This window comes from Mauremys reevesii, linkage group 21 (assembly GCF_016161935.1).
Source record: "Mauremys reevesii isolate NIE-2019 linkage group 21, ASM1616193v1, whole genome shotgun sequence".
NCBI lineage: Eukaryota > Metazoa > Chordata > Testudines > Geoemydidae > Mauremys > Mauremys reevesii.
This window is the reverse complement of record NC_052643.1, coordinates 15,492,161-15,519,644: the sequence shown is the minus strand read 5'-3', so window position 1 is coordinate 15,519,644 and position 27,484 is coordinate 15,492,161. Positions and strand designations below refer to the sequence as shown.

Below are 27,484 nucleotides of genomic sequence, written 5' to 3'. Positions count from 1 at the left end.
TTCGTTTAATTTAACCCTTTAAAAAGCCAGATCACAGCCAATTTTTGCAAAGAGAAACATAAGTAATTGATGTATAAGCATGGCATTAAGATTAGAATATTTGTAATTTAAAAAGCATGTGATACATGAATGTGGGCACGTGTCCGTAAACTACCAGTTAGCCTTTACCTCTCCATTTGTTCCCTTTCATTTCCCTCTGGTTTAATTTGATTTCACAGCTCTCGCTTGGGTGATAGCATGAATGACTAGCATGAAAACTAAGAACTTCGATGGCAGGAAGGGAAACATTTTCTGAATGAAGCGGAGGTTGGATTTACCTTCGCTTTTACTGCAGGGGTTTCCTAACCGTAGCAGGTTCCGTTGGCTACTTGGCAGTAGCCGGAGGACTGCTCGCAAACATAGATAATACAACAGAGCTGCTTAATGTTAGAAATTAAAAATAAGTAACTTATTTTCACATTCATCATACGTCTCTTCCTGGCCAGCTGTGATGGAGTTGCTTGTTGCTCGATTGCAGCAGCTGTAGAAAGCCTCTTGGCCAGCTTTGCCCTTCACAAGCGGCACTCACAGGCTGCATTGTCCTCACTTTGTGCAGACTCAATTTCGTATCTGCAGATAAAGGGCAGCCATTAGAGTTATCTCATTTGATCCTTTTCTCTGAAAGTTGTTTTCAGCCAGTACAGCATTCAGCACTAACAGTGGATGCACCAAAAGAGTGAACTCCAATTCATCTTCATTCAGCCTTAGACAGTGACAGCCATTTTGCTTGACAGTAAAGATGAGAAATTTGGATCAAGCCTGGCTTTTTAAAAGTCCTGAGTTTGGGTACCTTGGGCCCGGGACTTTCGTTCTGCTCACTAGAAGGATTGGGTCATTTGCAAAATTTGGAACCAAGTTCAGATTTCAGCCGCCTTTTCTTCTCTCCCCACCCCCCCCAAAAAATAAAATAAAAAATAAACGCAGCGGTGTTTGAATCTCAGGGTTTGGTTTAGATCCATTTCTCCTTTCCAGTGTCACTTAAGAACATATGAGCAGACCTGTAGTCCCTCTAACCCTGTCTTCTGACAGTGGCCAGTGCCAGGTGCTTCACAGGCAATGAACAGACCAGGGCAAATAGTGAGTGACCCATCGCGTCATCCAGTCTCAGCTTCTGGCAGTCAGAGGTTTAGGGAAACCCAGAGCATGGGGCTGCATCTCTGACCATCTTGGCTAATAGCCATTGATGGACCTAACCTCCATGAGCTTATCTCATTCTTTTTTGAACCCAGTTCCTTGCTGTAATCTTGTACGTGCTGCACTTGTTCCTGTGGCACTCCGTAACTGTTTGTGCCTTCCAGGAGCTGGAGTTCCTGCGCGTGGCTAAGAAGGAGAAGCTGAGAGAGGCAACCGAGGCAAAGCGCAACTTGAGGAAAGAGATTGAACGTCTTAGAGCTGAGAACGAGAAGAAGATGAAAGAAGCCAATGAGTCGCGGATACGACTAAAGCGGGAACTGGAGCAAGCCAGGCAGATCCGGGTGTGTGACAAAGGATGTGAAGCAGGCAGGCTGCGGGCCAAGTACTCTGCCCAGGTAAGGCCAGGCCTTTGAGAGCGGATTGGCACACAAGCTTCCCTGCTCTCCACTTTCTAGGGTTAGTCGGTGCCATCCTTCTTCAGCCTCATGCCCCTTGACTCTAGCAGGGATATTCTCTGCCTGTCTAGGGATCTACATGGCCCCTCTGTAGTATTTGGGCCATCCTGAGACGTAGGGAAGAATTTTCTCCCATTTTACAGATGGGGAACTGAGGCACAAAGAGGTGACTTGCCAGAGTCACATAGGGAGCGTCTGACAGAGCAGAGATGGACCCAACTCTCTTGAGGCCCAGTCCAGCACCTTATGCACAAGTCCATCTTTCTTTCTCCGGAGCTGGGCCCTCTGCAAACGCTCCCCAGGTCTGAGGAAGGTCACACAACCAAACTTGGTAGCTCAGGCCTTTTAGCTAGAGGCAGTGCCAAGAATATTTCTTCCAGGTGAAATTCACCCTGTGCAGGGAGCCGGCCCTGTGTTTAGTACCATTGCAGTCCCCGTTGAGCCCCATGGACCATGTTCTGTCCCTCTGCACAGGGGTGATTTCATCTAGTGAGAGTATTAGGCAAAGTCCCGTAGCTTTCAGTCACTTTCCGTATAGGATTTCCCTAATGATCACCTGCAGATTCAGAAGGCTAGGTGTAGCGCAGGCTGCATGGCTGGACTGCACCACTGGGAGGGAGTTTTGCTTATTGCTGTGAGCCAGCAGGAGTGTTTCACTTCGAGCGTTTAAATTAAAACACGCACCCCAACCCCTCTCACCTTCCTCCAGCCAGATTCTCTTCTAACAAAACAGTCAACAGCTCATTCACACCAACAAAAGCCACGGGCCCCAAGAGCTCAGGCTGTACGTCCTTAAGTCACCTTGTTGTGTCTTGGTCTTGCAGGGCATGTGGAATGCAAGGCCATCCACTGTTCCAAGCCCCCTGAAATGACCCAGCATAACTGGCTGAGCTGAGAGCCGAGTGGCAGCCTCCTGGATTTTCGTGAGAAACACCAGTCAAGAGGAGTCCGCTGCAGTGCTCTGCCCCCTCCTTCCTCTCCCACTGAAACAACCTGATTGGCCCTTAATTCCCTCCCAATTAAAAGAATGAGGCCCCATAATCCTCGTTAACCCTCTTGCAACCTCACCCTCTCCAAAAAAAAAACCCAGTTAGCACTTCTCCCCAATTCCCTCCCCTCACCGGCCTCCCCTTACTGCCTTCTAGCCTTATTCAGACGTGCTCCCTCCTTGACCACCTTCTGCCAAACCATCTCCCCCACTGGTTCCCAGTCCAAGAGTTTGGCTGATAAATGGTTAATAAGGGAGCTGGGACAAAGAGAGCCTAGATCACAGAGAGTTTCTGGCAGGAGGGAGATGGGGCAGGGTTCGGTCGCAGTCCAAGCAGCTGACTTCCTGCCACGGTTCCTCTCTCCACACTAACTTCCTATATCCCCCCACCCTCCCACCCATCCTTCTCCCAAAACTCCCAGAAAGCAGCCAGTTTTAGCATTGTTTTAGCATTGTTTGAGGGAGGATTAATAATGATCTTTGCTAGATGTAGACCTACACAGAGCAGAGATACATGTAACATCTATGCAAACACCATAGAAGTACATGCATTTGACCTCCTAGAGGATTAGGTCATGGATCAACATAGGTGTAGTCACATTAGTTCATACCTAATGTAGCATGTTGTTACACACACATCCCCTCATTTGGGGCTGGATTGCAGGTCACATTCTTCCCAAATACCAAAACTTACAACGGCAGCCTTTCAAAGTAAAAAAGAAAAAGCAACACCCTAAATTCGTCTAATGCTGGTTCTCAATAACGGGAAGGGGAGTGGTCCGATTGTACCATTCTGAGACATGCCTAACCAGGGGACAAGAAGCAGGAAATGATGTGGGCTTCCTCCCTAGCATCTCAGGATGTCTCACTGATAAGAGGTGTCCAGACTAAACATACCCAGACTGAGCTCTGTTGCACTGGGCGTTACCTGCAATTGACTTCCACTTTAGCAAAAAAAAAAAAAAAAAGACACCAGGTCATGCAGATAAACTAAACTCTTTAATTACAGGATAGAGCTTTGCTGAGCTGCAGGTGTGTCCTCTCTTCTATTTTGCTCTGGATGAAAATTTGAGTTGTTTCCCCTCCTCCCCCCCCATCTCCCATAATACCCCCAGTTGTGGGGTTTTCAGCTACATGAATCTAGCATGAGGGCTAACATTTGCAAAAGCACCTAAATGACTTAGGAGCCTAATGCTAAAAAAGTGACTTAGGCACTTAAGAGGCTAAAAAATTTTATAGAAAGTCAGTGGGACTTACTCACCTAACTGCTTTTGAAAATTTTACACTATTTGTCCTTGTGCCTTACTTTGTAGCTGCCAAACTTGCACAGGAAGAGAGAGAGCGAGAGAATGTCTGTGTGCATGTGTTTTCATAATTTGTTATTGATTTCAAAGAAACCACAGTTCTTTTGCCAGATTTAGTCTGTGAACTAGCATCAAACAAGCATGTGAAGACATAATAAACCCAGGGCTGGGCTTGTTGACAGGAGTTTAAAAGAGTTAGGGGCCAATCTCCTAGTGAAAGGCATGGCAAGTTGGGCCCTGAACTCCTGTAGCCTAGCCCAGAGGGCCAAATTCAGAGTGGGTGTAAAGATCCTGCACCTGCTGCTGACAGGGCTGGTTTCAGCCGCAGGAAGGCAAGGCAAGGCATTCATTTCCCTGTGAAATGACATGAGGCTGCAGATGTTTTCTGTTACCTCTGCCACTGGGCTAAATTATAGTTTACAAGTCAGCACCATCCTCATCCCCATCTACACCCCTGCTGGGGGTTGCACTTGCCCCTCTGAGTCAGAGACTCAGACTATGGGGCCTGAGTCGGTGAGGAGCTGAGCTCTTCTTGCCATATGGGGTTGCTGAGGATGGTCACAGGCTGATGCCCATGCTGGAATATGAGTGTTGGTTCATCTTCCCACTGCAGCATAAGTGGCAAGCCCCAGATTTGGAGTACAGCCCCCCTCCCTGCCTGCAAGGTGCTCACCCTTCCTCCCTTGTGTAAGGATCCATGGGCTGTTTGGCCAGATTGCTATGTGGGAAGCCCAGCTGCCTTTTCAACATCATTTTAGGGCCCAGCAGGCACTTACAGCTTGTGCTGGTCAAAACTCAATTTCATCAGCTGCCAGTTTAGCTTTTACCTCAGCACACCACGGCCTGAAGGGACCGCTGTGATCCTCTAGTCTGACCCCCCGCTGTAGTCCAGCCTTGGTGCTGCTCCAGAGTAATTCCTGTTTGAGCTAGAGCAGAGCTCTTAGAAAAAACATCCAATCTTGATTTAAAAATTTCCCTGGCTCGAGAAGCCACCACGCCTTTTGATAAATTGTTCCAATGGGTAATTTACCCTCTATGTTAAAAATTTAGGCCTTATTTCCAGTGTGAATTTGTCAAAGTAGTTCAAAGAGCTACAGCTTGTGGCTGGGGTCAGGGGAAATTTCAGATGGTCACTTCCTTCCTCCTTCAGCCCCACACCTTGAACCTAGCTGCCCCGCTATATTACTAGCGTTGTCTTCCCTTCCTCCAAGTCCCTTCCATTTACCATAAAAAGTGTAAGGATTCTTGCCTGGGTGTAAGAGGAGATCACAGTTGGCCTTTCTGGGGGGCTGTGACCAGCTTGAAGGTCCAGCTGGCCAATCAGAATGCATTTTTGGAGAATCATGCTTATAAACCCATCTAAAATGCATGGAAATTAGTCACGTTAGCTATTTAGCAGGCAGTTACACCCCTGCATAGTGCTACCTTAAAAGTCCATGGGCATAAAAACTGCACTGGGTGAGGCTTCAGTAAATGGCCTACTTGGTCTTTCCCCTCTCTAATGGTTCTGAGATTCATACCATACCACTGGTCCACCCTGTCTTGTAATAGGGAAGTGCTTCAAAGAAGGCAAACAGCTCCCATAATGCACCTAGTAACTGTACGGGGGGGGGGGGGGGGGTAGGTATGACGACATTCCTTCCTAGTCCTGCCATTAATCCTCTTATCCCCTGCAGCAGGAGGTTACATTACTGTTCTCATAGCCTCTATAAATTACGTGTGTTATTGGTCTGAAATGATCTAGTTCTTTTCTGAATCCACAAAGACACAATGGAACCAAAATACTTTTTTCCTCCCCCCATTTCCTTTCCTCTAGATTGAGGACCTACAGGTTAAGCTTCAGCATGCCGAGGCTGACAGGGAACAGCTCCGAGCTGACCTGCTGCATGAGAGGGAGGCTCGGGAACACTTGGAAAAAGTGGTCAAGGAACTTCAGGAACAACTGTGGCCTAAATCAAGCAATCATCCCAGCAGTGAGAACACAGCAAACGATATTGAGAACTAACATCTAATCTATAAACAGAATGACATATATGCACAGTAAGGGAGGATGTGTGGGGTGTGTGTGTACGTGCATGTGTGAGTGGGTGTGTGTTGCGCTGCACACATCTATAAATATGGACTTTATTAGTAGTTGGAGGGCAAATGTTACTCTTTACAACAGAAGCACTGACTTACGCCTCTTTTTTCAATCCATATAGCACAACATCTTACTGTGCCTATACCACACAGAGTGTTTATAAACTAAATACTTTTGAGTCCACTGCAAATTTTCTACTGGCAAACTTCAAGCAAGCAACATCGTCCAACTCGAACCAGAGTATAAGGCAAGCAACCATGGCAGTGCTGTGATGTTGTTCTTGTGCTTGCTGGAACACTTTGGAATGTCAAACAAAAACAAAAAAACCCAACAAACTTTTTGTTATAAGCTATTTAAAATGATTACATTATACAGACTTGGTATTAAAACAATTAAGATTTTTTTTTTAAAATAAGGAACCTTTAAAAGCAAAACAAACGAATTAAAAAAAAAAACCAACCCTTGATGCACAATTTTTAAGTGACTTGTTACAGGCTTTGGGATTCTTATTGTAGAAGCCCTCTGGTGATGTTCCCATTTCATCAGCAATTTTCAACCCCTTAGGAAGCCATCACAGTTTTAACACTGTCATGTGGTTCTATGAGAATTTCAGAGTGCTTTTCAAAGTTGATTTTTTTTCTTAGTATGAACGATCCTCGTTTTCCTCTACTAAACCCAGGAAGAAAGGAGGATGGAGGGGAGTGCATGTGTGGGGAGAGTGTATGCTAGAGAGAGATAAATTCAGCCTTATTGACTTCAGTGTTTGTAAATCACGCCATAATTTTTAAAGATATCGGTCATTAACTGATGTGTTCAAAAGACTCACTTCATCCAAGAGCACTTCAGTTTTAGGAAAAGAATGGAAGAAGAAAGAAAGTGAATGAACTTAAGTTGGTTGAAAGATAAGCAAAAAAAAAAAAAAGACATGCATTTTGAAGTCATTCTGAAATCTTTACTTCAGTTTTCCAGAGAACTCATCTTTGTTACACAATCTTTTCATAAATTCAGTATTGATTTACCTACTCGGCATCGTCTGTCAGGATTACTGTGCCCGAGGACAGTGCAACACCAGATACTACAGAAAACTAAGAATGACACTTTTGCTGCTGTGAATAAGGCTACATCTTTTATTTTTTTTAAATAATAGAAATTACTTTAATTTTGGGATCCAAGCCGCAGCCCTGGAATAAAAATGCAGCATTACATCACTTTGTCTTTTTTTATTATTATTTTAATTTTTTTTTTTTTTTTAAAAGAACTGCACTTTGTCAAAATCTTCCTCTGCATTTTATTCCACAGTTGTACAGTTTACAGGTTAATTATTCTAGGTTGAACCGTGCTTTAAAGACTTCAAAACATCCGCCCGATTCTCCACAGCCTGGCACCTCGTGTCATCATTCACACCCAGGCAAAGTGACTGCAGACCAGGGATCGAGCTACCAAATCAGGATTTTCCATATACATATGCTAGTAGCAGTATTTTATATTCGCTTTGCATGGTTGTACATATCGACAAAGTGGAAGGATGTGGAGATTTGGGCTTTCCCCATGTGTTTATTATAGATATATATATATGCAGTGCTTTATTGAACAAGGGAAATCGTTTAATAAAAAACACACATATCTCAATGTGCACCCAAGTTTAAAGGCATAAGGTAAAAATTGGACCTGGGGCTGCTGATGTGCCTTCCGGCTAATTATTCCTTTCAGCATCTTGTAAAGGAAATGTTGACTTTTTTTCCCAACTTAAAAAAAAAAAAAAAAAAAGTAACCTGTGCATCATTATAAACAGAAGTTATTCTCAGTGAAGCACATTCCTAGTAATCTTTATTTTCTTTTTGGACATTTATGCAAACTGTGTAAGCTTGAAAATTATTTCCCAGTAGACAAAAAGCGGCTGCCAATCCTAAAATTATAGTATTTACTTACAGTGCATTAGAGAGAAATAAAAGATTTTTTAATTTTTTTTAAACAAGAGCTGTTTGCTTGAATCCATTATAATAACCATTGTAACTGTGAGCATTAACGGGAAGTAAAGTTCATATATGTTTTAGGTACAAGGAAAGAAGGTATATGAAAGGAATCAAATTATGGGGACAATGCAGAACTGTGGGGAGCAAACAAATTGTTATACCAAGTAAATTACGTGAAATGAAAATTCTGTTTAAACAGGGGATTTTGCCCTTGTGTGTTTGGGATGGTGAAGATTGAATTAAGGTGGAAATCTCCTCTTCTAAAGTGCAATGCAAAAGGAACATTGTTTATGCAGGGGTATTTTTTATGTGGTTTTTTTTTGTTTGTTTGTTTGTTTGCTTCTTTGTACTTTTTTCTGCAATTATTAAAAAAATCATATGCATGGAATTAAAATCTCTGCCATATGTATATTCATTAATGGGCATTATTACTGTCTTATGTAAAGGGTTTGTTATGCAATATGCATAAAACTGTTCTCAACCTTATGATTTCCACATCTGTATTTTTCAGTTATTTCTTCAAGGGAAACTAAATAATTTAACTTTAGCTGAGTGTTGCATATTTTAGAAGGTCTCTCATATGCTGTGCTCTATTGCCATGTCAAGAAATTACACATACAACAAACCTGTTGTTTTTCACCATGCTGGCTTCTTTGAAGCAGAATGTTTTTATTGTTTCGTCTAACCTTTGAATGTCTCTTTCCTTATGACCTAACAAAAATTTGCAGCGTGTTGAAGCCTCTGCCTGTCTCAGCCAAGAAAAAACAACCTTCTTACCTGTGGCACCTCATATGTTTCATCCTTGTATTTATGCAGCATGTATATTTATTCACTGGCATAACTTCTCCTGTCTGTAGGAAGTCTTTTTCCTCAAAAATGAATGAACTCTGCATTTTTTTCCAGGGAAGGAAAAAAATAAGACCGTAAATAGCTTTATCAAGAAACATCAAGGAAGAAAATTCTCCGTATTCAAACTGCATGCCATTAGGTTTTAAAATTTTTGATTTTTCACATGATGTTATAATAAATCTGTTGAGTGTAATCTCTTGACTGCTAGCTTTACTGTGTTTCAAATTAACATCAAGCACTATGTAGGATTATTTTAAATTGGAGGAAACAACCTATTAGAAAATCACTCTAAATTAAGGTTTAAACCCATGCAGGGAAATAAAATTAAGAACCACACCACCAGTAGTGCAAGAAGACTGTGGGAACAAACGATCTACACCAGCAACTCACTAATAGGAGAGTTCTGTAATGAGCAAATAGTAGAATTTTGGCATCACTGAAGAGCATGCCCTTTTCTTTTTAACTCAAAACTTCTGTGCAGGGATTATAAATCAGTGTATCGGGGAAAGGGGATATCTGGGTACACAGGCACTTGATTCTAGCAAACTTCTGTTGATAATGGTGGTAACACTTGTGAGAGAAACTTCTGTGATGGTTGTTCGCAATGAGGGAGTTGTGTGTGTAATTTCTGCGTATGCAACATTGCACTGAAGTAAATCCCTCATAGATGGGATTGCTCTTACTTTGACCATGGCTGCATTCCATGTGCACCCACGTCAGTAGGATGCCTAGGAATTGTAAGATTGCATCCCCTCCCTTTGTATTTGCCATTTAGTTTCCTTTAAGAAGTTAAAAGGGAGAAGAGGTGTTTTATACAGGCTATTGACTCTCCCTATACTTAAAAATATATTCCCTAGATAATTGTATATTCAGTTTAATTACTCACTGTTTCTATACTGAAAGAGGACTTAACGAAGGGAAGAAAAAAACAAACAGCAATAACATTCATATCTATGGAGCAGCTAACTAGTATACATAATACTCTGCTTTTCAAACAGAACTAGCCAATGTAAAAAAAATAAAGAAGTAAATTCAACATGTAAATACTTTTTTTTTTTCTTCATTTTACACTGTTGTATTATAAGTGTATATGGTGTTTACTTTTTCAAAACTTTCTTACCTGGTAGTTGTCTTGTTTTATGAGTTGTGTTTTTAACTAAGAAGAACTTTTGCTGTCTGTTAGGAAAAACAAAACAAAACAAAAAAACTTTTGCAAGTTTTCAATGTGGGTTAACTTTTGAACATCATTTGCATTTTATTTGTCCTTATTTTCATTGTAAAGTATTTTATTATTACAAAAAATGATTTTCCCCCTGTCAGTTCATGTGTTTTAGAGGGAGGTTGTGTTTTTTTAGGTGTTTTTTTGTTTTAAAAAATCAAAAGAATTCACAAAAATGACTTTTTTTTCCCCCCAATTGAGGAAAAAAAATCTATACATTTATAATAGCCAATAGCATTTCAGCACATTTTGTTATCCTGGTCTCTCCTATGCTGCTGCTAATGACAATATTATGACTTACTCTACTATTCTAGAACTATTTTTATGTAATTACTGTATGCTTTCTTGTTTATAAATGCCTGATTTAAAAAAAAATAAGAAAAAAGCTTGGCATATTTATCTATTGCGCTGTGTACCTTGATAGTCCTTTTACATCCCCTTTTCCACATCCCCTCCCCTGAAACAGATAATATTGTAAAATAAAGGACTTTATGAGATTATGTATGAAAATAGCTATGCTTATATACCACAGTGACTGAATGTACAGTGTATAGACGCATTACCTAAAATAAAATTGTTTGTCCAGAAAACAACCATAGATAAGCTATGTTATTTGAATCTCTCATTACCAGCATGGTGGCCTAAATTCTCAAGAGTGGCTAAGGCCCAGCTCCTCAAAAGGTATTTATGCACCTAACTCCCATTGGAGTGACCTAGCTCGTTAGTTTAAAGGGGCCTAAATTTCAGAAAGTGCTGAGCAGGCAGTGACTGAAAATCAGGCTCCTTTAACATGTTGCCACTTGGGCACCCAAAACCAGGAGTCATTCTTGATAATGCAGGCCTGTGGGTTTGTCCCCCTCTCTCTCACTCACACACCGGCACATCAAAAGTTCGGTAGCATTTCCGATCACTTCTGTTAAAATAATAGTCACTCTAGTCCATCTCTGCTCAAAAATCTGATCTTATTCACCACTCAAGAGCCCCTACGTTCATATGGGGCATAGTCCCGTATGCACGTTCCGGTGCAGTAGAGTAAATTTCTATGATGGTAGTGCCAAAGGGCCCAATGACAGGCCCCTGTTACATTAGGTGCTGTGGAAACACTCTCCAGCCTGTGAACATTTACTAAGATTACTATTCCTCACCGTTAGTTGTGAGTGATGCAAGGTTTGGGGTCAGCAAAAAATTCCCATTGAATTAAAAGGGAGCAAGATACACATTGAGGAGCAGATCCTTCCATTAGCACAAAGCCACTCCCCTCCTCTAATATTAAAGAAGACTCAGGATCATGCCCAAAGCTAAAGTGATAAGGCCATCTTAAAGGCAAGAGGAGGGAAAGGCTGAGAGAGGGCATGAGGGACCTGGGATGGGAGGCTAGTGCATGACTCTTGGCAATAAGAGGCTGGGTGTTAATGTGCTCTCAGTAAAAGACGTAGAAGAGAATGAAGGAAGGGGAGTTTGCACAGATTGCTGAGTAGCAAAGGGAATTTTTCTAGTTAAAATCTCCAGCCATGCTCAAAATAGGCGATGGGAGAAATGTAATGAGAACCTTGCTGCACTTAGAACAAACACTGGTCAACATTGTCCTCACAATCTCCACCCAAAAATGCCCCACCACCAGCTCGTAAGAAACTTGACTGACTTCTACTGACAGATTGCAGAGGGAGTGAATTAAGAGACTACACATCACTGTAATATACCTAGACTCCTAGAACCATAGGGCCAATTTACCCATCCACCCCGCCTTGTTCTGCTGAGGTAGGTAAATGGCATTCCAATGCAGGTTGTCTACTGTGTATGGATCTTTCAGAGAAGGATTTAAAAAACAGGGTCCTGGCTAGTCCACATGGTCACTGAAGATATTAGAGTAGGACACTTCCCTGGGCCCCCATGCCAATTGATTGCCTTCCACACACTGTTAGATGAAGTAACACCTGTGTATATATCATTGTTAAACCATGTTGAGAGTTCCTCTGCATGAAAGCTGGTTCTCTGTTTCCAGACTGGGACTGTAGTGTGGGACAGCCCTCCCCTTTAGCACTAAGGGAGGGTGGATTGCTGCCCCCACCATACTGAGACCCCCCAATACACATCCACTCCACAATGCTGGGCACTCTTGCCCAATGGCTCAGTGCTGTTTTCACACACACCTCTCTCTCTGCCAGGAAAACCTTTAACACCAGAAACAGGAAGGACATTTTAGGGCAGAAGAGTGCCCAGAATTTGGCACTAAGATTTCTAAGAGGGTAGAAAATGAGCAGCTGTTTATATTGGCCTTGGAGCTGTCTAGGTTAGGAAACAGAAGGATTTAAGAGAAAGATTGTGTGACATCGGCTACTCTGCACACATGAGGGTGGGTTCCTTCAGTTTTCACTTACGCAAATTTAACTATATCATTTTGTCCCAGCAGCAAACTGGCTCTGGGGCAGTACAGCAAAGCTGCTACAGGATTTCTGGAACTATAATTCCCTGCCCACAATGGCCAGTGTTCCCAAAGACTTCAGCGTCTTCCCCTGAATAAAACTACAGGAGAGTCGCATCTTTTGTGGGGGTTAGGTTCTGAAGTCAGCGCGTAAGGTGAAAATCACGTATAGTCAAATGCTCATTGAGTGGAATGGCAGGCGGAATCGCTCACACTACAGGTACAGTATTTAAATTGTTATTTTTCTCTTTTTTGTTTTGTTTTGCTGAGCGCGTATAATTAAAATCGCGTAAGTTAAATGCACCTATGATGTGACTCCACTGTAATGTCTGACAGGGTCTAGCTTACCCACTGTATAACCATAATCAGCATCCTCCATCACCCTTTTCACTGATGGGGAGGAGGGAAGGAAAGAGAGTTAGGGGGTTTGAAATGCACTAGGGGGGAAAGACTTATCCCCATTGTTAGAAGGCTCACTCACAGAGATGTTATGTCTGGAATTTTCAAAGGTGGCCAACTCCCATTTTTTCAGGCAACTCCATGCCTTTGTCGGGTGGGTCCTTTCTGCGGTGTATGCAGATTTATAAATGGCCTGCGACCCCTGTCCTGCTAGGCATGCGTTCTTTCCTCTCCCCCAGTCCCGCTAGCCAGATTTAAGCTGCAGCACATATAACTAGGCAACTCATCATAGCCAGAAAGACTTATGGCCTGGTTCTATCAGGTGCTGTGCATTCTCGCCACTTGTAAAAAAAAGAAAAAGAAAAAAAAATCAAGCCCTAATGGATTCTCACCAGGTTCCAAACTTGTTTGTTCCTGAACATCCGTCAGCTGATAGCATTGGGACTCAGGTGACCTGGCTTCTGTTCACAGTTCAGCTACTGGCCTCTTGGGTTCTTTCAGTATAGGGTTTCTATACAGTGCCTCAGCTTCCTCATCTGTAAAGTGGGGATAAGAATAGTGTAAAGAACTTCATGTGTCATTATATAATGCCTGCATCTGTAATTTTCAGTCCATGCATCTGAAGAAGTGGGGGTTTTTACCCACGAAAGCTTATGCCCAAATAAATCGGTTAGTCTTTAAGGTGCCACCGGACTCGTTATTTTTGTGGATACAGACTAACACAGCTAACTCTTGATACTATATACGAGCTAGCAATTATTATTGCTACGCCTGTGTGCCTCAGGCACACTATATTGCCCCCATTCCCATGCTATGACCATCAATGTATACAGTGATAGCACTACATAGTTTGTGTTACAGCCCTCTGAAAACACAATGCATTTAAACACACTGAACCCTAAACTCTGCCTTTGACTAGGGTCCCTTACTTTCTGTCCCATTATTAATTGCTTTCATGTGCAAGTACTGCGGCTAGATGGTTTAGGTTGATTAAAAATGGTGAAATTAGATACTAGTATAATCAAAGAGCATTCCAGTTCTAGGCCACCTACACAAGTCAGAAAGTAAGAGAAAGACACACAACCACACACACCCCTACGCCTGATTTATGAGCCAGCTCTTCAGGTGAGCGCAGTGCCCAGTTAGGTACCAAAATAAGTGGCTAAATTGGGTGCTGAGCGCTTTTGAAAAACTGTGCCCAGTTGTGGGTGCTGATCATTTGAAAGCTTTAGCTAGCTAAGGTACATAAACATAAAGAGATAGAGAGGGAGTCAGAGACCAGAGGTCCATCTAGCCTCCCTATCTCTCTCGACAGGGTGGCCAATGCCAGGTGCCCCGAGGGAGTGAATCTATCTAACAATGATCATGATCTCTCTCTCTCTCATCATCCATCATCCTCTGACGAACAGAGGGCAGAGGACACCATTCTTTCTTACATCTCTAATAGCCAAGCCATTGGGACTTAGCCACCATGAATTTATCCAGTCCCCTTTTAAACATTGTTATAGTCCTAGCCTTCACAACCTCCTCAGGTAAGGAGTTCCACAAGTTGACTGTGCGCTGCGTGAAGAAGAAGGTAGTGCTAGGGGGGCCCCCCCATTCCATACTATATGAGCACCACACAGTCTTAATGTACTGATCCTACCTGCACCCCTACGACAGAGGGTAGGACTCCTATCCCCATGTTACAGAAGGGAATGAGGCCCAGACAGGGACTAAGTTATTTGCCCAGGGTCACTCAAGAAGTCTGTGGCAGAGCAGAGAATCAAAGCTAGGTCTCCCATGGCCCTGGCTAATGGCTACACTGCAAAAAACGAGCCTCAGAGTCCAGATCAACTGAGGCAGGCTCACAGACCTCATGCTACGGGGCTAAAAACAGCAGCGTAGCCATTTGGGCTCAGGCTGGAGCCTGGGCTCTGAACCCCGGCAAGGGCTCCAGCCGGAGAGGGAATGCCTACCCTGCTATCTATAGTCCTGTAGCACAGTGGTTCTCAACCAGGGGTCTTGGACCCTCAGGTTTCGAGGGGGGAGAAACTGCCAAGCAGGGCCAGTGTTAGACTTGCTAGGGCCCAGCGCTGACTGTAGCTTCGCCGGGACCCCATGGCATAGGGCCCCAGGCAATTGCCCTGCTTGCTACCCCCCAACGCCAGCCCTGGCTTTTATATGCAGAAACCCAGGTCTTGTGGCACAGGTGGGCTGTGGAGTTTTTATAGCATGTTGGTGGGGCCTCAAAAAGAAAAAGGTTGAGCAGCTGCTGCGTTTGGTCTCTTTGGGCAGACCAGAAATCTGCATGCACACTCGTGGGTTCTAAGACGCACACACTCAGAGACAACACAGGGTTTAGCATTATTGCAGCACCTTCTCTGTGTCGTATCCCAGACAGCTTAGCAACAGTTTAGCCCTCTGACAATATCACGTAGGGGGGAAAACACACACATGCAATTACTTTAGCTGCAATTTCCCTGTGAAAAAGTCCATTTTCTGTTGAAAAGCAAGAAATGTAAAAACAAAAGAAATAGAAAACAGAGGCAGAAAGAAGAGGATGGAAACATATGTTAAAGTAATTTGTGGCAACTCTTATGTTTTTTCTGAGAAATGGCAGCAGAATTTCCATAGAACTAGGCCATTTCTTAGCATACCCTTGCAAAACACTGGAAAAGCCAGAAAAGGATCAGCAGGATGGGTTTGGTTTTTTTGCTTTTGGTTTTGTTTTGAACTCTACCTTATATTTCTGACTCATCCTTTTGTTTGTTCCTATTCCCTCCCCACACATCCTGGCTGGTAGCAGTGGGCATAACTAGCTTGGGCTGAGTAAACTGGTGAACACTCCTGTGGAGGGTGGAACTCCCCACAAGGTATGGGACAGCAGTGCTGGCATAAGGGGACCAACCACACCATGACCCCATACATAGAGCATTCACTTGACTTTTTGTTTTTTTTTTTTTGGTGGTGGTGATAGAGAGAGAGAGAGAGAGTCAAACTTCCCACACACACTGCCTCCCACCAGCATGGTGGAGCAAAGCATCTCTTTTGTCTATGGCACATTCTATCCTGTACGGTCTGCTGAGATTCCCAACACAGTTATGGTGGTGATTTTTTAGCAACAGGGATATGTGTCTAGTGGGAACTGTTCTGAACCCTGCAAACTAATTTCACTTTGACCACCAGGTTGGCATCAACTTTTGGTCATAGCTAGAGATGGATCCAAACCAATGACCAAGCAGTGAAAGACCCAGTCCCCCTTAGCCATCAAGTCTCTCACAACCATTGTATTTATGATCCCCCCCAGGCCAAAAGGAAGCGCTATCAGAACAACCAGGCTTTTTGATTTCTCTCTCATGATCCAGGCCTCTCACCTCTCCTCAGGCTTGTCTCTCTTTTGCTAATGCCTTGTCCTGAGCCTCATCACAGTCCTTGAGCTTTTGGCACCTGTACATTTTTAGTATATGTTCTGCAGTGCTCTAGGACTATGGTGACAATTGCCAGTGAGAGCAAAGCTCGTTAACTGGAACAGTCCTGGTTCTATAACTAAATCAACAAGCCATTTGTGAGGCCAGTGGACATTTCTGGTTTAGGAGTAATGGGAACTGAACAGATCATTTCTTCCTCCAGCTCCCAACAGGGAGAAACGTACAGATCTCAATGTTTGCGAAAAGCAAAGGGTTGGTGTGAACTAGCTGCAGCAGCCCAGGAGTTTATGTGGGGTTCTCTTTAGGCCATGGAGCAGAGTACAGGGTGTCTGAGAAGTTTTGATAACAAGGAGTTACCTTAAAAATAAATATTCCCAAAGCAGCAGCAGCACAACAGTAATGTAATATTAGGGCTCTCTTCATTTAATTTTATGTGCCCTATATATGAACCCCTGTGCCTGGAAATGAGAGAATGGAGAGAAACTGAATTCATCTGTCGCTGTATGACTCCTGTCTTCTAGTTCATAAAGCTAAATCTGCAAACACTTCCACTTCAAAGAACCGAGATAGATTGACCCACAGATATTTCCGAATGCCAGAACACAGGCAGATTCAATGCTTTTATGTCAAACAACAATGCGGATTAAGGCTCTGCCTGCAAACATACAAGGGCTCAACTACATACATGAATAGTCTCACAGACTTCAAGTTAAGCATGTGTGTGTTTGTGGGACTGGCACCTCAGAGGCCTGAAAATGCAATAGCCAAATTAAGGACAAAAGTAACCAGGGACCTCAGTGAAATAGGGTTTTCCATCCATCTCTACTCCCAATTGACTGGACCCTTCATCTGTAGGTCTACATTCACAGTTCCACAGACTGGTCTCTTTACCTGTGTACCTGCTCTGCCCGCCCCTACAGACACAGATCCACCTACAGATCCCTCTACCCACCTTGTTCTTAGAACTTTTCAGTATTTTTGTAAAAAGAAAATGTCTTCAGAAAATAAAATAACTGTTCTTACCTTGCAGGGAGGAGGAGTCACTTTCCCTTCCCCTTAAAATATTCACCAGCTCACTTTCTTACCATGCAATTGTACATTTCTTTCAGTGTAGAATATGGGGGCAAGTTCTGACCTCATTTACTCTGCTGCAAATTCAGACTCACTCCATTGAAATCAATCCAAATTTACACTGGCATAGCTGACAGCAGAACATGGTCTATGTCAGGGGTTCTCACAACCAATTTTTGGGTGGCCTCTGAATGTGGTCACCAACTTTTGCTGGTGGCAGCTCTGACAATTTTTCCTAAAATACTTAATTAACTTTAGGAAAAGCAAATAAATATGCACATATCCATGTCCAAATCACTGTCATTGATTTATGTAGGGTTTTTTTTGCAGACTCAAAAATTAAAAATGATGTACAGTTGTCTCTATTCTTTACTGAACTTAAACAGAATAGAAACACAAATAAGGTGCTTTGCGTGTTTTGCTTTTCTGGTTGCTTTTAATTTTTTTAGACTTGCTAGCTAGTAAGTCTGCTACTGTGAAAAGTGACATTTGTTAATATCACTTTTCACAGCAGACTTGCTAGCTGGCTGAGAGGCTGTGAAAAGTGATATTAACAAACATACAAATATCACTCTTCACAGCAGACTTACTCAGCCCTGGCAAGCTGGGGGACTAATTAAGCCCTAAATGGGGAGGTGGATAGGGGGCCAAGGGGCGATGGGGGGGATAGATGGGAGGCAGGGGTCAGGGACAATGGGAGGGGGGCTAGCTCAGGGCAGGAGCCTGGAGTCCTGCTGCACACCCAGCCAGGTGAACCTAACAGGCCAGAGGCCAATGCCACCTCATGAGCCATCCATCTCATCCTCTCATGATCCAATGATCTCTCTGATCCATCCATCTCCATCCTCATCCATCCAGAGGCCAGGGACACCACCATATGGACTATCCCATCTCCTTCTATACTTTTTCCACAGCCTCCCTTTAGAGTCCCTAGCCTAAACATTTTACAAGTTGTAAGTCGTTCAACCTCCTCCTCCTCCTTTCCTCAAGTGTTATGACTTGCTGTGTGAAGAAGAACTTATTTTTTTTTTTTTTAAACCTTATTTAATTTAATTTCATTTTTTTTTTATTTCCTTACTTATGTTCTTTCATGATGAATTATTAAACTATCTTTTCCTCTCTTCTCTCACTTTTTCTGATTTTATAACTGAACTCCTCCCCCTCTTCTTCTTTTTCTTCTTTCTCAAATTCTTCTTTTCTAAATTTTTCTCATGGACCTTCTCTAGACCTTCTCTCTTTTTTAATTTCTTCTTTCTCTTTTCTTTTCTAGTTAGAATATCTTTTTTTTTTATCTGAGGAGACCCACATTTGGTCAGTATATTTTTTCTTAGTTTATTTATATCCTATTTATATATTATCTTTAATATATTCTTAGTCCCTTTTTAATTTTTCTGAACATCCATTTGCTTTGACTTGCTTGCACACTTATCTGGCTCTTCATCTTCAGATGAACTATCCACTCTAAATCACTTCCATTCTGTATTTTTTGTAGTATCCATTATTTTTCCATGTTGTATGTATATTTATTTGTTTTTTTTTTCTTTTGCATTTTTTTTTTTTTATATCATTTTTATTTTTTTTTTTTTTTGTTGTTTTTTTTTTTATCTTTTTTGTTTTTTATTTTTTTTTCACAGTACTTCTTTTATTTAGTTATCTTTTTCTGTCTTATATCACTTTTTATCATTTCCTCTTTTTGATCCTTCTGCTTTTTATTTCTTTCATTTTATGAATGAATTGATTGGGAGGGGGATCCCCCTGGACTTTCCACTACCTTACCCTCCCCATTCTCCAAATTGACTTTAACCCCTTATCCCTACTGTTTGTTCCTCTCCTCCTTTCTCACATCAGGATCTTTCCTTTCCTTTTATCCCCATGACAGACCTTTTAATGTCCTGCCTTGGTGAATCTAAGTGTCAAAGGCTTCTGGCCTCTCTATATCCACTATGTACTTCCACGGATCCCCCTGTGTCCATGTTTTTGTTGAGAACTTTCAAAGATTAGAAAGACACGTAAGAAGTTTTCAAGAGTTTTTAACTATTGTGTGTATGTTTATGTTTTTTTATTTTGTTTTTGTTTCTTTCTTTTTATTTTATTTTTTAATTAATTTTTCTGATTTGCCGTACCACTACCGCCCTTTTTACCTTCTCTGCGTTTTTAAGCTAACTTCCAGTCATTGGGTTTAAATTAGCATTAACATGGTCACGGCTTACTTTATAATTACAGTTTTTAGTTAATTAGTTTAGTTACAACCTTAGTTTTTAGTTTCACATTTCTGTTCTTCATCTTTCTCCATCTGCCACTTTCCATAAGTAATGTTGAGTTTGTTAATGTTGAGTTTATCTGACAATTCCCAAACTTCTCTACTGATACTTCTATCTGCAGTTCCTGTCTACAGTCACTCTTTTTAAAGAATCAGCTAACATCCTCAAATCTCTATTCTATCTCCTCAATCATCTTTTAGTGCAAAGAATCCAATTAGTTTACTTTCATTGACTTAATCTTTACTTTCTCATCCTTTGTTGTTTTGTTTTTTTCTAGCTTGTTTCCTGCTTGTTTTTAGCTTTTGGTTATTTTTCTTGTTTTTTTTTTTTTTTTTTCTTTTTGTTCTTTTTTTTTCTCGTTTTCTCTCTTTACTCTTGCTCTTTGCTTTTTTAGCTTTTTGCCTTTAAACTTACTTTTGTTTTTCTCTTTTTTTTTTTACTAAGGATTTTTTCTTTTTTAACTTTTTTTTTTATCTTTTACTCTTTTCTTTTTTTTGTGTGTTTTTCTTTTTTTTTTTTTTTTTTTTTTCTTTACAGTTTTTCTTGTTGGTGGGGTATTATTTTGGTTTGGGTTTCTATTATTCCTTAAAAGGACCCACACTACTTTCTTTTTTTCTTTTTTTACCTTCTAACTTTTTTTTCCCTTCTTTCCCTGAAATTTTTTTTCACAGTGGTGGGCAGTTGGGGGCACAGGCCACAGGCAGGGTTGGGATTCTTTTCCCACCAGAGAATTAATTTGTATTATATATATGTACTCTTTCTATAGCGGTCTGCTATAGTTACCTCCTCCTCACTCTCCTCCACTCCACTCGTCCTCGTCGCCGCCGCCGCCTCGCCCTCCATGCTCCCATCCCCTCAGTCATTTCAAAAAAAAAGAATTTAAGCATTATCTCCATTTTTTATCTCTGCTTTTAGAGTCAGAGTGAGTCAATCCCAAATTGAAATATCCATAATTTATTGGTTCTTTATTTATTTCTTTAGCTAATTTCATTTTCCTATTCATCATCTGGTCAGGTGGTCCTGAATATAGTAGGTCTAATATCCTTTATTTAGATACTTTATTTCTATGTTATATTTCTAGAGACTATAGAGATTCTGTGGATGAACTTTGGATCATTTTTTAAGATTTTTTGAATTTGAATCTTACACTTCTTTAACTCCCTCCTACCACTCCCTTCCCCTCCTCTCTCCCCGATTATATTTTGTATGATTTGAATTTGTCCCATTGATTGCTCTCAGTCCACCAGGTTTCTGTGATCCCTATTATATCATATTCCTCATTATATCAATATCCACTCTTATTCCCATATCTTTTCTTTATTTATCTGGCATTTGTGTACTTTAAGCACTTTAACTTGTGTCTGTTTTTGTTAGCCTGCCTTTTCTTTTCTGATTTTTTTTTTTTATGTCACTGTTCATTCATCATCTGATATTTTTCATTATCCTATTTCCTCCTCTGCTCCCTTAACCTATCTTCATCATCATCATCAGGACTTCCTATCCTAAGAAGTCTGTGTCCATCCACATGCTCGCAGCATGCAGTCCTTCCCCCATCACAAGTTTAAAAAAAAACTCTAACCTTTTTTTTTAGTAGCGCCAGCAGCTCTCTGTTTTCCTTTTTGGTTTGTGTGTCTCTCTCTCCTGTATAGGCTCCTCCCATCCCAGAAGTTTCCCCAGTTCCTAATGAACGTGAACCCCTCCTCTCTACACCATCGTCTCATCCCCATCTCATGCACGGATGGGGACTGGAGGCAGCAGCAGGGGCCAGGGGCGATGTGTGAGAGGTGAGCCCAGAGCCAGACCCCGAAGCCGAGGCTGAAGCCCTGCAGCTGGGGGATGGGGCCTGCTGCTGCATGACCAGAGTCTGCTGCCCACCACTCCAGGGCTGAAGCCTGAGCCTCACTGTCCCCAGGAAGGTGGAGAAGTCATGATGGCTGCCTGCTCCTACAGTGTTTGTTGCTCCAAAAGAGGACAGGGACCAGCCCCTGCTGGTGGCCCCAAGGGAGGGACCGCTGCTTTACCCATCCCCGCCCCCGCCCCCCATCATCAGCCAGGACACTGAGGCCACAAGAAAAGCCCCTAGTGGCCGCATCTGAGAAACACCGGTCTATGCTTCAGGTTAATTGCCAGTGTGTTAACTGGCACAATATGAGCCAAAGAGGCTGACCCTGCCATCTGTACTCAGGGATGGCTCCCTTTGAAGTCATCAAGGCCTTTGGTCTGAGTGAGGAGGATGGGATCAGGCCAAAGTTCTCTCTGCCCATGTAAATGGCTCCCGGTTGACTGCACATATAACGTGCCAAAGCAGAGCTCTAGTTTGTGTTGCTGTGGCCTTCCTGGCTGAAGCATGGAGAGCGAGGCGCTTGGCTGTCCTGGCCATGTCAGGAAGTGCATGCACACAATTCCCAAAATGCCAGCTCAGAATGAAAGAGGGACCTAGCTCTTCTGCAGGTTTAAACCAAAGTCAGAATCAGGCCCTGCTTTTTCTGGAGTCTGCTAAATCTAACCTGGCAGCCAGAGATTGGCCCACAGTATGGAAATCTCCAGTCTGTATCTGAGTGGTGTTTAGCTTTCCAGCTCTACAAGGCACTTTACACTTGGATCATCCCTGCTCAGCTTCCCTGAGTTTATCTGGCTACACTTTATTCTGGGAGCCTTTATTAAACTGACCTAGATTGCAGACACATACGTGGAGCAAGAGAACTGCGTTTTTCATTTGCCTCCCCCGTCAGCCTAAGCTTAAATCTTTTGGAACCGAGGTGCGTATTTGATGCATATGACAGATGTCCCCTAAGTTCAAGCCGATTTCTGAGCTGTAGGTAAGTTTTGGCAGGCACCTGGAAGCAACCCAACTGCCATCAAGATCTGCTGCTAACTTACTTGGAAGCAACATCAACACAACATAGGAAAAAAAAAAATTCCTGTCTAAGTTGCCAGTCATAGCGGCGTAACAGGGGATGCCAATTTCATTTGATGCCCTGGGCGAGGATTTCAAAAATGGCTAGTGATTCTGAATCCACAGCTAGATACATAGTCATAAAAGCCTGATTTTTCAAACAGTCGTTTAGCATCTTAAGAAAAACAGGTCCCTTTGAACTGCGTCCAGTTGAGGACCCAGAAATTAAGACACCCAAAATTACTAATCACTTGTAAAAATCTTGCCCCCCAACATACCATTTGTGCCTTGGATTTTATAGTCTTTTTCCTAGCAACCTGCCAGGTGCCCCAGATGGAGTGAACCTAACAGGCAATGATCAAGTGATACAGATACAATATGTGCAGTGGTCACGACTACCTATTACTTCAACACCTCAGTTTGCGCAGAAAATCCAAGAGCAGGAAAATTGTTCAGCTAAAATATCAGACAAACTAAGTATAATCAAAGGAGAAAACTGAAGAAACTGACAAATCATTACAAATTCCTTCGGCATTGGGTGTAACAATGATTAGGCACGATGACATCTTTAGGCTGAAGTCACCATGTAATTCCAGAGGAATTCCTATTGTGATTGAACGCAGACTGAACTGTACTTGTGACCCTTTGAGGAGCCTGACTGCATCCCAGCATGGAACAAAACAGAGTGATGCATTGAGGAGTTGAGCCCTTTCTCCCACTCAAAGTCATTTTCTTCCAGTGACTGCATTTTCATGCCGTCTTCGCGGCAACAAAACCCAGATTTAGAGAAGTAATTCTGAGCAGTGTTATGTACTGCCAGCCACTGAAGGACTATAGATGCAGCAACAAATATTCTGAAGACCGGCCACGGAAAAATCACTGCTTCATGCTAACGACTAGGAAACCCATTGGGAGTAACTGAATTTTGTGAGGGTCATTCTGCCCCATGCAAGCATTGTAGTAAAGTGGTCATTAAGAGGTTAACTGGGTTGCTCAGAGTATTCTGAGTTGGTGCTATGCTCCCCACAGACTTACTTCCACTTTACTACAAGTATAACTTTTGCTCACTTAGTGACGTCTGAGAAACAGAAGTGCACTTGGCCAGTTCTATCAATGTTAAGTCCAAAAGTAAAGCATGGGTGTCTCTCCCACAAATAAATGGGACATCACTGGACTCAACCTTTGAACATAGTTCTATTTTCTTTCTTAGCACTACTGGGAAGCTCTCTCTCTTGTGAAAGCAGCAGTTCAGGACGTAATATTACATACACTGTTGGGCAAGTTATTGTTGTATATTATTCGCACTGCAGCAGGCCCAAGAGGACCCCAATGGAATCAGGACGCCATTGTTCTAGGAGCTGTACAAACATTAGCAGGAGGATGTGCCTGACCCAAAGAGCTTACAGTCTAAATAGGCTTGCCAAACAAAGGGCAGGAAGGGAAACAGAGACAGAAAGAAGTGACATGACTTGGCCCAAGGTCACTTAGCTGGTCAATGGGGGAGTCAGGAATAAACCCAAGGTTTCCTGAGAGCCAATGTCAAGTCCGAATGTCCTACCCACTAGACCGATGCTGTGCAGACACCAGTGGAAGAGTACTGCCCTTGGGGGTGATGGTTCTAGGGTGACACACTACAAAATGTTGTCTTCATGCATGAGATACTGATGGGCATCCCCAACCAACCAGATTATCTCGTTAGAAGTCAGTTCTGTCATGCCTTGTATCACTCAGCTCTTTCTGACTGCAGGTATGCCTACACTGCAACTACACTGCTATTTTTAGCAAGCTGGTTTGATCAAAGCTAGCTCGGTTCTGTCTACACATGCTGCAATCACCACTCCTGACTGCAGCATAAACATACCCGAAGGAACAGGGAAACTACATATGAATTCATGAAGAGCTGGATTCTTCTCTCAGTTACATTAGTGTATGTTTGGTGAAAACTCCCTGGACTTCAACTACTATCTGGCTAACATGGAGTTATCCTGAATCTATATCAGTCACAGGGAAAATAGAATTGGGCCCTAAAACAACATTAATATGAAGAACTAGATGTTTTATTGCTTAAACCCATTCTGGCTGGAGAAGTAATGCATGATTATCTTTTACTAGCTGTATTGCCATAGGACCAAAAGACCCCACTCAGGATAAGAACCCCAGTGGTCTAGGTGATGTACAAACGCACAAGCGGATTGCTTGTCTTTGGTTCCTCTGGGTCTTCTGTAAAATCTGGGATGGATTCCTCCATAACTTCCTCTGCTTTGGTTATTCCAAAAAAATCCAGATAGGACTAAGGAGAGAACTCTTTCTTGGAATTTAAATCTGATATGCTGTACAGGGCAGAGGGTGACTGCACATACACTTTTTAAGCTGTTGGTTCCCAACAGTGGGTGAAGACCTGATTAACATGACTGACAGCAATGCAGAAGGCAACAGCTGCACAAGCAAATAGCTATGCAATCATACTGCTAGGGCTAGACAATAGCCCAATACATTTTAATCTTCAGGGTCGTCTTAGGCACCCCTCCCTCCACCCCACAGCCACACCTGCATGGCCAGAGCACTGTGTCTATGGGAAAGCTAACCAAAAGAGCAGAGTAGTTGTTGGCGTATTAACATTACATGAGCCCTTCTTGCAGCCGAGGGCATCCAAACCACAGTTTTTCCCCAACTCCCATGTACGTCTGCTGCAAGGATATTAAAAGAAATACATTTTAGAACATCTGCAGGGAAGGGATAAAACTTGCAGAAGATGATAGAAAGCGGAGAAGCAGTAAAAACCCAGGAGTGTCAGAGTTAATGATGATATGTGAGTAATCCAGTTATAAAGGCGCTGTCAGTGGGAAGGGAGTGCAAATATAATAAAACACAGCTGTATGACGTACACTCCAGTGGAATTTTTATTAGATGGTTTATGTGCACTCTAAGTATACCTGACTGCAATGCAAATTCCCACAGCCTTGCATTTGGGAGGAAAAAAAAGTTTCCATGGGTCCCCGTATTCAACTGATCTAGTCCAATTGTTTGGTATGCCACGGATGTTTTGTTTGGCTGGTTAGAGCGTCAGGTTCATTTGTGTGAGAGGTTTCTGTTGAGTCAGCTCTAATCTGGGACCTTGGGGACATCTCTCATTCTTCTGAGTGCTTCCCCAGAGCCCATTCCTGCCAGGGTGCCCCCTGTCCTCCCCCGTGACCCTTCTAATCCCTACAGGTCTGCCCACACTGTGGAACGAAGGCAAAAGGTAGAGAGGAGGGGGAAATTAGGAAATTGGGAGAGGCTGCTATCCCAGGTGCCTCAAAAGCAAATGTTTGCAATGACCCCCACCCTCTCACAGGAAGCTAAGGTGTCTCACGTGGTTTGTCCCATATTCTGCTTTGTTATTTTTTAAATCAAAACCTTGGCTCCCCTCTGGTGAGTAATGGCCATGCTGGGAGAACACTCAGGTAACTCATGAGTATATTGTGTGCGGTCTTGAGTTCTTGTAACAACCATCCCTCTAAGGGTCATCAGCAGAATTCAAACCCAGGACCTTCAGCATCGATCTCTACAACTCCAGCTACAGAAGCATCTCATTTAGCAGCTAGCAGTAGCAGTCTGTTATTCTTTGTGTGACCCAGACTCTAGAAAGGGACACAGCACACTGTATTAGCATAGGTTACATTCGCAAAGCTGATGGTCCCACAGTCCGTGTTTTAAGCCAGCTCACCCCTATACAATTGCCTTGTCTATAACAGGTGTTCTCAACCAGGGTCCAGGGCCGCCCTGGGGAAGCCATGAGCAGGTTTCAGGGGGTCCACCAAGCAGGGCCGATATTAGGAGTTGCTGGGGCCCAGGGCAGAAAGCCGAAGCCCCACCACCTGGGGCTGAAACACAGGGCCCTGAGCCCCATCACCTGGGGCTGAAGCCAAAACCTAAGCAATTTAGCTTTGCAGGGCCTCTGTGGTGTGGGGCCCCAGGCAATTGCCCTGCTTGCCACCCCCTAATGCTTGCCCTGGCTTTTATATGCAGAAAAAATTGTTGTGCCACAGGTGGGTGGTGGAGTTTTTATAGCATGTTGGGGGGGGCGGGGGCGGCTCAGAAAGAAAAAGGTTGAGAACCCCTCATCTATAGCAGCCTCCTGCTGCTGTTCATAAGGACCTACCCTGTGGTTCTCTCATACATTGAGCAGGCAACAGCATCTTACAAGCATCTCCAGAGGTGAACTGGTGGCCTTTATAGCATTGATTCCAGAATCAGTGGGGGAAATGTGTCATTTTATAGATGGCAATTTTACTAAGCGCTCATAAATACCTTTGATTATCTACCTCCTGGATCTCACCATCCCTTCATCAGAGAACTAGTCTCCTACAGACAGAAAATTAGGATTTAATTACATCCCCATCCATCCCCATCGCCCCCCCCCATGTAGATGCAACTACGTCAAAAGTAGAGTGCCAGCAGAACAACTCCTTCCTTCTATCAGCATAGGGGGCTACGCCGCCATAGGTTCTGTAGTGTAGACGCAGCCTAATATACTATGCTGTCTAAGCAAACAGAGTGGACGTGCTATACTGGCAAAGCTGTGCTCTGTACTGGGAAACTCAAACCACTCCTACGAGCAAGACAAGCTAGACCAGTAATTGCCGGTATAACTGTCTCTACGTGAGGGGTTTTTGCCAGCACAGCTCTTTCAGTCAGGGATCAACCCTCGTCTGTGTAAACCGAAGTCTGCAGTATGGATATAGCCTGAGTCACTCAAATGCTTTTGAAAATGTCACCCCTCAGCCTCCATCTCCACACTGTAGACCAGTAACCCAACAAAACAGCTGAACTATCACCCTGTATCCCAAATCCATATAGTCCTTTACACTTGCAAAAGATTGTGGGCTCTGGTGTGTGGCGAGACAATGTTATGATCCAGTGATAATGATCTAGTAGGGCTGAAATGGGGCCTGCCCCCCTGGAATCAGGACCATGAGGTTGATGATTACAGCAGACCCAAATC

The 27,484-nt window shown here is 42.9% G+C and overlaps 2 protein-coding genes across 3 annotated transcripts in view; one reads left to right on the top strand and one right to left on the bottom strand.

Annotated features, from left to right (window-relative positions):
* Window positions 1-8,367, top strand: part of SKI (SKI proto-oncogene) — a 143,323-nt gene extending 134,956 nt beyond the window's left edge. For both annotated transcript variants that reach the window (XM_039509138.1, XM_039509139.1), the window contains exons 6-7: window positions 1,338-1,568; window positions 5,737-8,367. In XM_039509138.1, coding sequence (XP_039365072.1) covers window positions 1,338-1,568; window positions 5,737-5,925 — 420 coding nt within the window. In that variant the 3' untranslated portion in view covers window positions 5,926-8,367. The remainder of the gene's footprint in view (window positions 1-1,337; window positions 1,569-5,736) is intronic.
* MORN1 (MORN repeat containing 1) overlaps window positions 506-27,484 on the bottom strand; it is a 317,167-nt gene continuing 290,188 nt past the window's right edge. Inside the window, exons 17-20 of the transcript XR_005590384.1 lie at window positions 13,255-13,398; window positions 9,943-9,998; window positions 8,751-8,860; window positions 506-609 (exon numbers count right to left, since the gene is read on the bottom strand). The gene's annotated coding sequence lies outside the window, so the exon portion shown is untranslated. The remainder of the gene's footprint in view (window positions 610-8,750; window positions 8,861-9,942; window positions 9,999-13,254; window positions 13,399-27,484) is intronic.